General features: G+C 51.2%; 1 protein-coding gene across 3 annotated transcripts; it reads right to left on the bottom strand.

The window, feature by feature from the left end:
• Positions 1-66: 66 nt before the first annotated feature.
• On the bottom strand, positions 67-10,569 carry Lsm14b (LSM family member 14B). Of its 3 annotated transcripts, XM_028774149.1 has the most exons (10): positions 10,308-10,472; positions 8,784-8,947; positions 7,533-7,668; positions 6,516-6,632; positions 3,980-4,147; positions 3,664-3,741; positions 3,314-3,475; positions 2,857-3,007; positions 1,628-1,812; positions 67-1,172 (listed from the first exon to the last, which is right to left on the bottom strand). In XM_028774149.1, the coding sequence occupies exons 1-9, from the start codon at positions 10,432-10,434 to the stop codon at positions 1,641-1,643; spliced, it is 1,275 nt and encodes a 424-aa protein (XP_028629982.1). In that variant the 5' UTR covers positions 10,435-10,472; the 3' UTR covers positions 67-1,172; positions 1,628-1,640. The 3 variants fall into 3 exon arrangements, with proteins under 3 accessions (XP_028629982.1, XP_028629984.1, XP_028629983.1); XM_028774151.1 differs by lacking the exon at positions 6,516-6,632 and having other exon boundaries at positions 10,308-10,569; XM_028774150.1 differs by lacking the exon at positions 3,664-3,741.
• Between the last annotated feature and the right edge of the window lie 1,459 nt (positions 10,570-12,028).

Raw genomic sequence — 12,028 nt, 5'->3', positions numbered from 1 at the left:
ATATGTGCTCTAGGCCTAACTAGTACTTGCTCTCAACAGGCATGACACAGGCGACGGAGGCAGGCAGCACTTCAAGAGTCCAATGTTTATTTAGTTTGTATTACCCCAACAGCCCCAATGCTACGTTCTACTTTCAGCTATGAAGTCCTACAAAAATAAAGCCAAGCTTTTACATGACTTTATCAATACAGAACTAAAGCTTTGTAGCTATTTTGAAGGGGTTTTGGTTATCAAGGTGCTTTTATTTTAAACAAAATGCCCTGTCAGTCAGAGGATGCATGCTTATACAGAAAATCTGACACATTGACTCATGCAACAAATTTATGTCCCCACCCTCCCTCCACCGCCTTTAAAATAAACAAATAACTATTTACAATCGAAGAAATAAGGCCAATGACCTTGAAAAAAAAAAAAAAAAGACTGGCTCATTTCAAAGTGAAAGAGAACACTTAAGTGCAGCCAGAGGCTGACAGGACAGGAAGGTTGGGCACACCAAGTGAGCTTGCCTTGGATTTCAACACTATGCCTCAGTGCCTGTGGAAGGAAAGCAAGCTCCACAGGACACTCAGGCCCCTCCCACTACTTCACTTATCCTGTTAGTCCCCAGCACTGAACATCACTGGTTCATTACATAACATGATCCATGAAAACGCCCCCCACCCCGTCCCTGCCCTGGCCCTCCCACTCCGTATGACTGGCTCACCCTGTGCTGGCCCTGCCTGGCTCCTGAGACTTCCCACTTTTAGCAGTTGGGGTACCAGGCCAGCAGCACCAGGGGCCAGATGGGTAGCAGAGACACATTTGGACACCACACGTGCCAAATAAAATTTGGTTCCATTTTAAGAGTCAAAGCTGTCATTTAAAAAAAAAAGTTACAAAGTGAGGATTGAGCCTTTGCCTATAGAAACCTTTTTGCAAAATACCAAAACTTTACTATTAGGCTGTGTGCAACCAAGGAGGAAATGTAGGTCAAGACACCTTCAGAGGTCACCTACAAATACTTCCCAAAAACCAAGTGGTTCTAATTCTCAGACCATGTCCAAGTTAGGTTAAATCCAAAACTAAGTAGCAGTATGAGGGTTTCCAGACTGGTAAACAAAGACTACTTCTGCTGACTGTAGCGTTTCCTTCTGTCCTTATCTTCAGGGCAGCACCTCTGCCTCTTCAGGACCCTGTGAGGAGAGGAACAGGTGTCAACAGGTGCCTATTATGCAGCTGTCTATTCCCACACCCCAGGTGACCAGAAGGGAGTAGAGAGGTAGAAGTCCTGGCCCCTTCACACCCCACATGGCACTGCACAGGGATAGTCCAGCCAGATTGTTCCACAATAATGAGCTAACAACAGGTCCTGACTCAGTGGCCACTGGGCTTCCATTCTCACTTATAGACATTACATAAGCCTTCAGCTCACAAATGGCCTAGCCCTCCCACATTCAGACAAAGCAGGGGTCTGCTTATGGTGCTCACTACTCCTAGGATCTGCCTGTGTCATTCAGTCTAAGGATCATGATCCATGCTATGGTGCAGTTTCTTTGAGCCGACAGGCTTGCTCCCCAGCTTCTAACCAGTATCTAGGGAAGCTCACCCACCACCTCCTACCCAGGGATCCAGAAGGCTCCCCACTCACTTGTACTGCACCCTTATACCCGGCCAGTCCCAGCTCGGTGGGAAGTGGGGTTGCGTCGTGTTGTCCCATTTCCTCTGCCTCCTCGGAATCCACCACGTGAACTGCGGCCACGAAGGAACCTCCCTGACACTCCAAAAGTCTCAGTATTCAGCTTCCTCTCTTCAGCCCATGTTGTCCGCCTAGAACTAAACCAAGAGATGTGTTAATATCTGATTGTAGTGGGCAACAACTAGTTTCTGAAATAGGCTTTGTCCTGCCACAGTTGTTAGAGACAGGGCCACTGCCCGGGGGGGCTTGGACCCTCATACAGCAGAATCAGGCCTCCTGCAGCCACTAAGTCACCACCCTCCATCTGAGCCTCCACCTGAGCCTCCACCTGAGCCTCCATCTGAGCCTTGTAGCTCTTTCATACCAGTCTAGCTTCAACCACCATCACCAGAGACTGACATCAGCAAGGTCTGACTACCTGGGCGAGCCCTCACTTAGCATATAGCCAAGCCATCACCCTGCAGGCTATTCTGATGCACAGCCACACACGTGTCTTGGCTTTACCTATAAAGTCCCTTCCTCCACTCCTACAGCTGCTGCTGAGCGCTGGCCACACTTCTTGTACATGATAATGATACAGCTGGGTCTAAGTCTTTTTTTTCCTTGTCTCTTTCTTGCTTCAGTTGCTCCCCTGGTAAAGTGTGTGCAGGACTCAGGATACCTAGCTCATTTCCTGCTCTTCAACAGCTGGCAGCATGCCTAGTACTCAACCAACACGACTCCTGGGTCTCTGTTTATGCACCATTTCTTCTGTGAAAACTACCACACAATCTGGGGTGCTCATACAGCTGACACAAATCACAAGGACAGACTTCCAACACTTGCAAGCAGAGGATGCTCAACCAACTGCCTAAGCAGCAAGGTCCTCAAGGGCAAGGGCTTCCCAGGCTGGTGGGCAGATCAGCCAGAGAGAACAGCTTGGAGGAAACCACAGACTACAAAGACCTGACCTCAGCAAGTCCTGATCAAGCTCGGAGACAGCCAGAAGTTTCTGGTAGCACATCCTAGCAGACAGAGGTAGGACCAGGGTCTCTTGTGCTTATTATCATGTAGAATGTAAGACCCCAAACACCCACTCCAAATATAAGCTCCAAGGTTGACTTAGTGCTAGTACATTTTAGTCACGTGCTTCCAGGACTTAGAAAATAACCACGGTTTCCACTGTACACCCAGGTCCTTACCTTGTTTTGAGTTCAGAGGAGATGTTGTCAAAGAAGGACTTGGATTTGTCATAGTAACAGTTGGGCCCCAGAAGATCCTCCTCAGAAGGAGTCTCTTCACTCTGGGTCATCACAGCTGGGTCCTTCTCTTCCCCCTTTTCAGCTTTATCGTCTACAAAGACAAGCAGAATATCAAGGTCCAGAAACCAAACACTACCCAGTGGTCTCCTGCAGGGAGTCCACTCTGCAGCCATCTCAGGCTGAGGATAACCAGCCTGACCGGAATATTTCATAACAAAGAGTCTTTCCTCTCACTACAAGTCACAAGTTCCACAAACCCTCCCAACACATCTAATTCTCAGTTTATTCCAATTTCCACATTGGTCAGGACCCCACCTCACTCCCGAGTGACACCAGTCCTCCTGTCTCAACATGCTCTAAGGATTCTCTTAGGGGAGAACTTGCGCGTGAATCAGACCTTTAAAATTCAGTTTCTTCTTAAACTCCTTATCAAGCTCCTCTCGGTTGAACTGGGCATTTGCACTCTCAAAATCAAAGTCACCTTCAAACTTGATTGCGTTTTCCTTAACATTAGTTGGACGGTTTTGCCCTCTGGAACGATTTCTTGTTCTCCGATTGCCTATGTGGAGAAAAAGCAGCATGGCTGACGTCACCAACTATTTCCAGCTTGAACTCAAAAGCAGCTCACACACTAACAGAAGGCACAGCTCACCGAAGCACCACCTTAGACCCAAGTCCCCAGCACAGGCAAGCAAAGCACAGCCTGCTGCTCATGGCTATGGACTGACTCAGTGGCCATGGCGTTACCTGACCGCCTCCGTGGAGGTCTTCTGTTTTCATCATTCACCTGCCCTGGAGTGTGCACAGGTGCCGGCTGGACTACATCTAAGGTGCAAAGGGAGAAGTGAGGGGAAAGCTCCTGCAGAAGCCAGAACCCAGCCACCAAAGCAGACCACCACCACCGCCACCGCCACCACATGCAGCCCACGGAAAGGACTGAGGCTGCCCATAGGCCTGCCTGCAAAAGCATGTGGGTTGGGCTAGGATAAGGCTTTAAAACACAACCCAGTGAAACTTCACTGGGAACACAGAGCAAACTACAGGGGAATCAGTGTTCAAGTACCGCTGGCAGGCTTGCTGCTTGGCTGAGCCTGGCGACCATTGAGCTGTGTCGCCGAGGTCACCTTGCTGGGCAATAGTTTCTTAGCATTCAAGTTATCAACAGAACTAGTCTGGACAGCCTGCTCCACCATGGGGCTCTTGCCGACTGGGGTAGATGGGAACCCAGCTCCTGAGGTGAAGAGAGAAGGAATGTTTAGAAACAGCTGAGCAGAGAAAGCTTACCACCTCAGCCAGTTTTCCTCTGGCTGGCACCTTGGGGTTAGGACAGAGGTGACATACTGTCTAGAAAAAGTCTGAATCTAGGGTTTACTCTCCCAGGCTGGCCCATTCCCTTTGAAGCTGGTCCAAGGTGACAAAAGAAACCAAGTCACAGGATGGCACCAAAGCCAAGTCTCTAGGGGCACCAACCCTAAAGCTCCAAGTTAAGGAGCTACAAGGAGAGCAAAGTTACTGTGCTACCAATGGGAACACCTCCAGATTTACCAATGGGTTTTCTAGGCAAGCTCTGACCAACCCTGAAGGTGTCAACAGGCCTGAAACAAATTCAGAATTCAAGAATGTTACTCTGGTCTGTGCTGGAGAACTACCACCCTAGCCTGGGATCTTCTAGAAAATACAGTAGTCGGACTCTGAAGTTAAATTCTCCAACAGCTTTATGAAAACCAGATGAGGTGAGGACAGACTGCAACAAAGGCTAACAACCCAGTTTCTTAAAGAATAAGCCCTTCCTAAGCAAGGATTGGCTGCCAGGTGTCCACTGTGAGAGACTACACTCCACATCCCACAAAACAGAATCCTGTGACACTGGCGAAACATGAAGTGCCTCCAGTACTCTCTGCTGCCCCCTGACCTGTCCCAGGTCCTGTAACCCATGGGAAACATTGCATTCTTCAGGGCTGTGTGGAACTGGACTGAGACATGAAGCAGAAGTTTTGATCATGGTAAAACAAAATGATGTGGAAAAACTCCAACAGGGTCGAAGACACTTGCAAGGCAGGTATCCACAAAGTCCTCCTGACCGAAACTGAGCGGCACCTGTTTCTCAGGTCTGTCATCTCTCTCAGCAAGAATGACCCCAAGAAACAAATGGGAAACAGTCTCACAGCTCATGTGTGTGGTTTTTAAAAATACTTATCTATACAGACATTCACAGCCACACATTGGACTGAAGTCAGGGAACCCTATGGAAGAGTGGGGGAAGAACTGAAGGAGGTGACGAGGATGCAACCCCATACGAACAACAACAGTATCAACCAACCTGGACTCGAGAGCTCCCAGAGAACGTGAGTTTGGTGGTAAGCCACCAACCAAAGAGCATATATGGGCTGGGCCTTCCCCCCAGCCTACCCCAAACATATGTAGTGGAAGACTGCCTTGTCTGGCCTCAGTGGGTGAGGATGCACCTAATCCTGTGGAGACTTGATGCCCCAGGAAAGGGGGATGCTAAGGTTGTGGGGTGAGGTAGGGGAGCACCGTCTCAGAGGCAAAGGGAAGTGGGGATAAGGTAAAAAACTTTGGGAGGGGGGACCAAAAAGGAGGAAACATTTGGAAACTAAATAAAATTTAAAAACTGTTTTTCTAGATATGTGTGTGGGTATTGTGTGTGTGTGTGTGTGTGTGTGTGTGTATTGTGTCTGTGTATCACATGCATGCCCAGTACCCTCAGAGGCCAGAAGAGATCAGAGACCCTAGGATTAGAGTTTTAGGTCATTGAGAATGACCATGTAAGTGCTGGGAATCAAACCCAAGTCATCTGAAAAAGCATTCAGTATGCATTCAGCCATCAATCCAGACCCTTGTGTGCTTTTTAAGAGGCAATTTTGCCTATGGGTAGATTTATGTGACCAGTCCTAAGAACAATGGAAGTATCTCCTGTCATAGCTCTTAATTAGAAAGAATACTGTATGCCCTAACACAGATACAAAGAGGCCCTCAGGACTTAAGAGCCCACATATACAGACTGATAGCTTGCTATGCCCCAACCCCTGGAGCCTCCTGAACTGAGGTGTGTAATGATGATGGCTTGAGTTGGCTACCAGCATGGCACCACATATAAAACAGATCTGAGCACGAGAACACATTGAAGGTGCAGACACCCTGTAAGCGCTGCTGTCTCAGCAGAGACAGGTGAGTGCACAGCAGCACAGCTAGCGGACTCTCAGATGGCACTGTTCACGCAGCCAAGACACGTGGGGCTGCCATGCAAGCTCCCCACTTATAACATCCTGAAGAGAGAACTACATGTCTCATTTTACTTGTTGGGAAATTTTCCATAGCAGCAATTCAGAACATGTTTAAGACCTAGAAAACCCCAACAAACACCTTTATGTCTCCCCGTGCAACGGCCATGAGCAGGTCAAATCCTAAACCCAGGCAGAGTGACTTAAGTGTTCTCCTGACTCTAACCAAAGGCAAGCAGTACCCTGGTCCCTGGGCCTGACGGATGCTCTGTCCCAGCCCCTGCCATCCTGGATGCTCACCCCTGGCTCTCACAGTCTACAAGACAGCATGCACTTAGCTCTCCAAACTGCTGTTACCCTTGCAAGTGAGCTGAGGTGGCTCTGAGGACATGTCAAGCTCTGAAACAGGCTGTGGAGATGGAGAAGAACTAGGGCTGGAAGCAGCGGCTGAGGCTGGAGGGCTTACCAACTTCTCTGAAGAAGAGAGAGAGAGAAGAGCAAAGAGAAAGCACACAAATAAGTCAGGACATACTTGTCTTATCCTAGCAAGCCTGGAAAGAGCCAAGTGACCTCTCAAATGATGTATTTAAAGTCAGGCTGAGAAGTCACCTGCCACATCACAACAGCAATCACAACAGGTGGCCCATAGCATTGGTCTGGAGCTTAATTAACATCCCCTACCTCAGCTACCTTATGTTGGAGTCTGAGAAAGGGTGGAAGGACAAGATTCAAACTCTGTTCTTAGGGATGGGGAAAGCATGTATGTATACATATATGCACATGTGCACATTCATGTAGAGGCCGTAGGTTAACCTTGGGTGTTGCTTCCTTGGGTGTCACCCACCTTTTTAAAGATAAGGACTCACTGTTGGCCTGGAACTCACTGATTAGGCTCAATCTGTGGGCTAGCCAGTCTCAGGGTCTTCCTACCTCTGCCTCCCCAGCATTGACATAATGCCCAACTCTCCATGTTTTGAACACAGCTTCAAGGTCAAAGATGGGGCTGATCTCTGGGAGTAGTAAACCCTGTCAGCAGAGCCACGTTTGAGCTGGGCTCTTGCAACACACCAATCTAGGCTACAACAGGACACAGGGTATGAATGGGCTCACAGATCTCAGCTGTAAAGCTTCTCATCTCAGGTGCACTCTGACTTATGTCATCTGGTGCAAAACTCAACAATGCTGCCTCAGTCTCAGAAAGCAGCTAGTCAACACTAATGAGCTGAAGCTGACCTGGGCCATTTGTCAAGCGTGGGTAAGACATGAAGAGTCCAGCAGCTGCAGGACATGAGGACTGCCTGGCTCTCAGGGTGCATGACTCCACTGTGTGGTGATCATGGCAAGAGTAGTAGCACACACAAAACGGTCACTCACCTAGACCTAAGGAAGCGGCATACTGCTGGCTGAGCAGGGAGCTGGCTGCCAGCTGGCCATACGGTGGCATCCCTCTGAAGGGGCTGTAAGGCACATGCGGCTGGAAGGGCGAGGCGGAGGCAGAGCCCAGGGAGGACTGAACAACGAGACACACAGGTAAGAGTGCTGCAACATCCTGTTCCCCTCAAGTCTCCACACACAGCCCTTTCTCAGACAGGAAGAGAGTGCCAGGTCTGTCAGCCTGCACTCCTGGTCTGCGAGGCACTTCTGGGCAGTTTCCATTGTTGCCAAACATGCCTTCTCCAACATTTCACCACAGCTGCATAAACTTCACAGAATTAAAACTCTCTTACAGCTCCCACTGCCAACAGCAATCTGACCTTTGCACGAGGAAACGCCACTTTGAGGAGGAGAAAGGCTCCCTTGGAGAGGACAGCTATGAGTCCAGGAACTATTTACACATCTCTAAGTGTCCTTCCTCTCTCTGCCCACCAACCTGCCTCCAGGATCATGAGTGCTCATGAGGACTGCCTGTCCCCACCCCTCCTGACTCCTGCAGCCCCTCTCCTCTAGCTGTAACTTTCCCCGTTTTGAGACCTTGAATACCTATCCACCAATCTTTTCAGAACTCTGACTTGGGTTCTTCCAAATGCCAACCCTGCACCCTGCCTGCTCCTACCTTTCTAAATATAGCTTCATCTCAGAACCTGGGGCAGTCTGAACCAGAGAAGCCAATGAAGGTCTAAACTTACAAAAGATAATAATCTAGCTGCCTTCCCCTTGTAATCCTGGAGTGTAACCTACTAGGCAGTCAATCTTAGCTTAAGACTTTCAAATTTTAGTGTCCTACAATAATGCAATACCACAGCAGAAAACTACTCAGTGAACCAACCCTGTCACCCCTGAAAACACCTGATGCCACTTATACTCTGCCACTCAAAGCTGGACTGCTCCAGGCACACCAGGACCCGGCAAGACCAGCAGCAGCAGCAGCATCTGTACGTCATGCACAGCAAGGTGCAGGTCTCTCTCCCTAGCGGCCTTGCCATGCTGAACACATTACCCTGTAAAGTGTGTGCTGTCGAATTAACCCTTTAGGAACAGAAACTGTCTAGATGAAAACCAGGCCAGTGCTCAGTAAAGGGCAGGTCCTCAAGCTGAATGCTCTAGACAAACAGATGACACCAACTTTCACGTGGAAACCAGCCTCTCTTGTAAAGGCACACCCACACAGACGCACCACACACTTACCTGAACAATAGCAGGATCCTGAGGGAGTGTATGCTGAGCTTTTGGAGGTTCACACACAGTAATATCTTTGATATCACTTCCCCGGAAAATGATGTACTCATATATTTCCTCTCTTGGGGGAGCAGGCCTGTCTGTGGGACGGTCTTCAGTACCAAAGGACCTCACTTAGGGGTTGAGAAAAAGAAAGTTAAGTTGTTGTCCTGTGCTAAGTCCATTTGCTCAAGCTTCTGACTACAGCACCCTCTGACACAGCAGTCTCTTTAAACAGCTACTTAATCTCTCAATTTTCACCTTACAATACCTATAAAGCACCATGTGGCAAAGATCACAAGGGACAGTTAAGCAGTTCAGGAAGATGACATGAGAATTTCCGTAGACTCTCAAGCTTCATAAAGCTCCCTGATAATCTGCAAAAAAAACCGCCGATGGACAGAGCTCTTTGTAGACAAGGCTGGTATTGCAGAATCTCTTTCCTCACATCTGACTTTGCAGATGGAACCCTGGGCCCTCATCACAAGCTACAGCTGAGGAGATTTTCTGAGGCAAGCACAGAAAGTCTCCCTAGCCCTGGTATAAAGAACAGGCCATGGTTGTTGCAGAAACAAAGGGAACAAGTCCCCAAACTCAGACCCCCCCCCAACACTTCCCATAAGGAAATCCTCGACCCAAAGGACCCTCTACAGGATGGATCTAGGAAGGCTAGCACACCTCTCTTTGGCAAGACTCCTGGGCTGAGCTGAATCTGGTGGCAGGCTTTAAGCAGAAAGCTCCTATTGTGGACAGGGCCCTACTCTGGGTCTGTTTCTCCAACTGGGTATCTCACGTCAAGTGCAGCATGAAGAGTTCAAGTGAACAAAAAGCCCAACACTGAGCTCTTCCCTGCAGCACAGCAGTCTGGGTCCAGGCGCCACGCTTCAAATAGAAGGTATGGCTAAGGTTTGGGAGAAGGGCCCAGGACTGCAGCACGCTGGCTTCAGATTGACCTCGACCCTTCCATCCGCACCCTCGAGGGTCTAACACACCCCGGGCGGGCTGCTGCGCTCATGCTTCTGGAGAGCCGAAGGAAACGAGCGCCCCATTTAACGCGGAGAAAAGAAGACAAAGAAGCTCTGGGCCCTCACGCTGCCGCGACTACCGCACCGACTCTGGACTTCTCTCGTCAAACCAACCCCTCAAGTGGACAGGGTCGGGAGAGTTCAGAGCAGGGCAGCCGCATCTCAACCGACGCCCTAGCTCGGTGGGAGGCTGCAGCACAAGGACTCGACGGGCGGAGGCTACCAAGGGGTTCCAAGGAGAGCGCGCAGGACCCGGGACCCCGCCTCGGCGCGCGTCTCGCCCCGCGGGGGCGTCTCGCAGGTGGGGAGGTCCACGGCTTCAAAGCCGCCCCATCCCCCGACACCACCAGGACCCTGGTCCGCTCCTCCCACAGCCCCCGCCGAAGCCGGGAACACCATTGTGCCGGCAGGCGCGGGGCGGCGAGCTGTTGGGGCGGCAGTTGGGCGCGCGGCGGCGGCGGGCCGCTACCTTTGGCGAGCGCCACGGTGGAATTGTCGGTGTCGATGGTGTAGAGGATGCCCTCGTAGCGGATCTGCGCCTTGGAGATGAGGCTGATCTTGCTGCCCAGATACGGGGTACCGGACGAGCCGCTCATGGCGGCGGCCGGGGCGCGCAGGGCGCGGGGTACCAGCGCCGGGCCCCGACCGCTCCGCCGCCGCGCGGTGGCCTGGCCGCCCGGAGCCGCCGCCGCCGAGGCGCCTCCTGCCGCGCCTAGGGGCCTGCGGGCCACGAGCGAGCGGGAGTGGGAGCGGAGCGAGGCGCTTAGCCTGAGTCTGAGGGGAGCGGGGGAGGAGCGCCGCCGCAGCCACATCCGGGGCCTCCCGCCACCGCGCGACGCCCCCGCACGCTCGTAGCCCATTGGCTCCTCGCTGCCGGCTCCCTTTAAATATGGCCGCGCCGCCGGCGGTGGGCGGGCCCGCGCCTGCGCAGCTGGAAGCTGCCGGCCGGCGACCTGCCTCTCCGGGTTTTCCCAGCGGGTTCCCGGCGGGCCCCGCGCACGGCTTTAGGGGCGTGAGACTGAGCGGGCGGGGCGGAGCGCGCGTGCGCGGGGCAGGCAGGAGGCCACTGTTTGCAAACTTGGGGGCGGGGCCGGGGCTGGACCTGGAGGAGCGCCAGGCTCCTCCCGCCGCGCGTGCCAGCGGCACCCTTCTGGCCCAGGTGTTAATAAGGTGGAAATGTCAGTCTTCGTTTCTTGTTTGCAGGAGCTGGACTCCGACAGTTAGCCAGCGCTGGGTCAGGTGCGTCCTCAGTCCCGCTCACGCCCGGGGGTCAAGGAACCGGCAAGCGGGTGCTACTCAGTTCTGCGTTGCTCCTGGCGGGGCAGCCCCGAAATAGAAAGTGCAGGGGGAGCCGGGGCAGCCCTAGGCTCCTCCCAAGCCTGCGGCGCTGATGTTCTTAAAATAAGCCCTGACTGACTTGAGTGGCTCCCGCCCGCCTGCACGCGTCCTCAGACTGCAGCCCAAAGCCATGCCCACAGCTATGAAATTGGGAGATCCCCCAACCCCCGCTAAATCGTTTCCTGTTCTTGCCGGGCTGGCTCCGCGTTATGCATAATTGGTAACTTTTTTTATATGAGCGCTTGTTTATTTACAGTTAGCCTCCACCATCAGATTAGGGTCCAATATTAGTTACTATGAGAAAATGGGTAGGTGGTGATCAGCATTTTATAAACGTGAAAAAGAATGAAAGAAGAGATAAGGGACATCCCATAGAGTGAAAATAAGTACTGTTTTGTGAAATAATTTCTCTTAAATGGGAGACACGAAACGTACTTCTTACTGTGATGACATCAACTTACCACCATCACCAGAAGATGCTGGGAATAGTTGTGAACATTTTTTTTTAGTTTTGAACATTTTTAAATTTTAATATTTTCGCACTTGATCTGTGTGCATGTGTGTCCGTGTGTGCATATGTCACAATATGTGTAGAGGGCAGAGGACACCTAGGAGTTATTTGCTTCCTGGAAGCATATGGGTCCTGGAAATGGGAACTCAGGGAATCACACTTAGCAGCAAGTGCATTTACCCACTGAGCCATCTTGTTGACCCTGTTTTGTTTTTTTGTTTTCTTTTAGTTTTAGTTTTAGTTGTGACGGGCCTTACTCTTAACTCAGGTTGGCCTGGAACTGACTATGCAGCCCAGACTGGCCTCTAACCTCCTGCCTCAGTCTTCCAAAGTGCCAAAAT

Source organism: Grammomys surdaster, unplaced genomic scaffold (assembly GCF_004785775.1).
Source record: "Grammomys surdaster isolate TR1022 unplaced genomic scaffold, NIH_TR_1.0 238, whole genome shotgun sequence".
Taxonomy (NCBI): domain Eukaryota; kingdom Metazoa; phylum Chordata; class Mammalia; order Rodentia; family Muridae; genus Grammomys; species Grammomys surdaster.
The sequence above is the reverse complement of the archived record's forward strand: the minus strand, read 5'-3'. Positions and strand labels throughout refer to the sequence as shown.

What these genes read in the sequence shown, in the direction of transcription:
- Lsm14b (XM_028774149.1), bottom strand. Translation starts at nt 10,434, where the DNA reads ATGAGCGGCTCGTCCGGTACCCCGTATCTGGGCAGCAAGATCAGCCTC. An exon ending in TGCCGCTTCCTTAGGTCTAG is followed by an intron (nt 6,633 to 7,532) that starts GTGAGTGACCGT and finishes TCTCTTCTTCAG; the next exon opens with AGAAGTTGGTAAGCCCTCCA. An exon ending in GAAGAAACTGAATTTTAAAG is followed by an intron (nt 3,008 to 3,313) that starts GTCTGATTCACG and finishes TTGTCTTTGTAG; the next exon opens with ACGATAAAGCTGAAAAGGGG.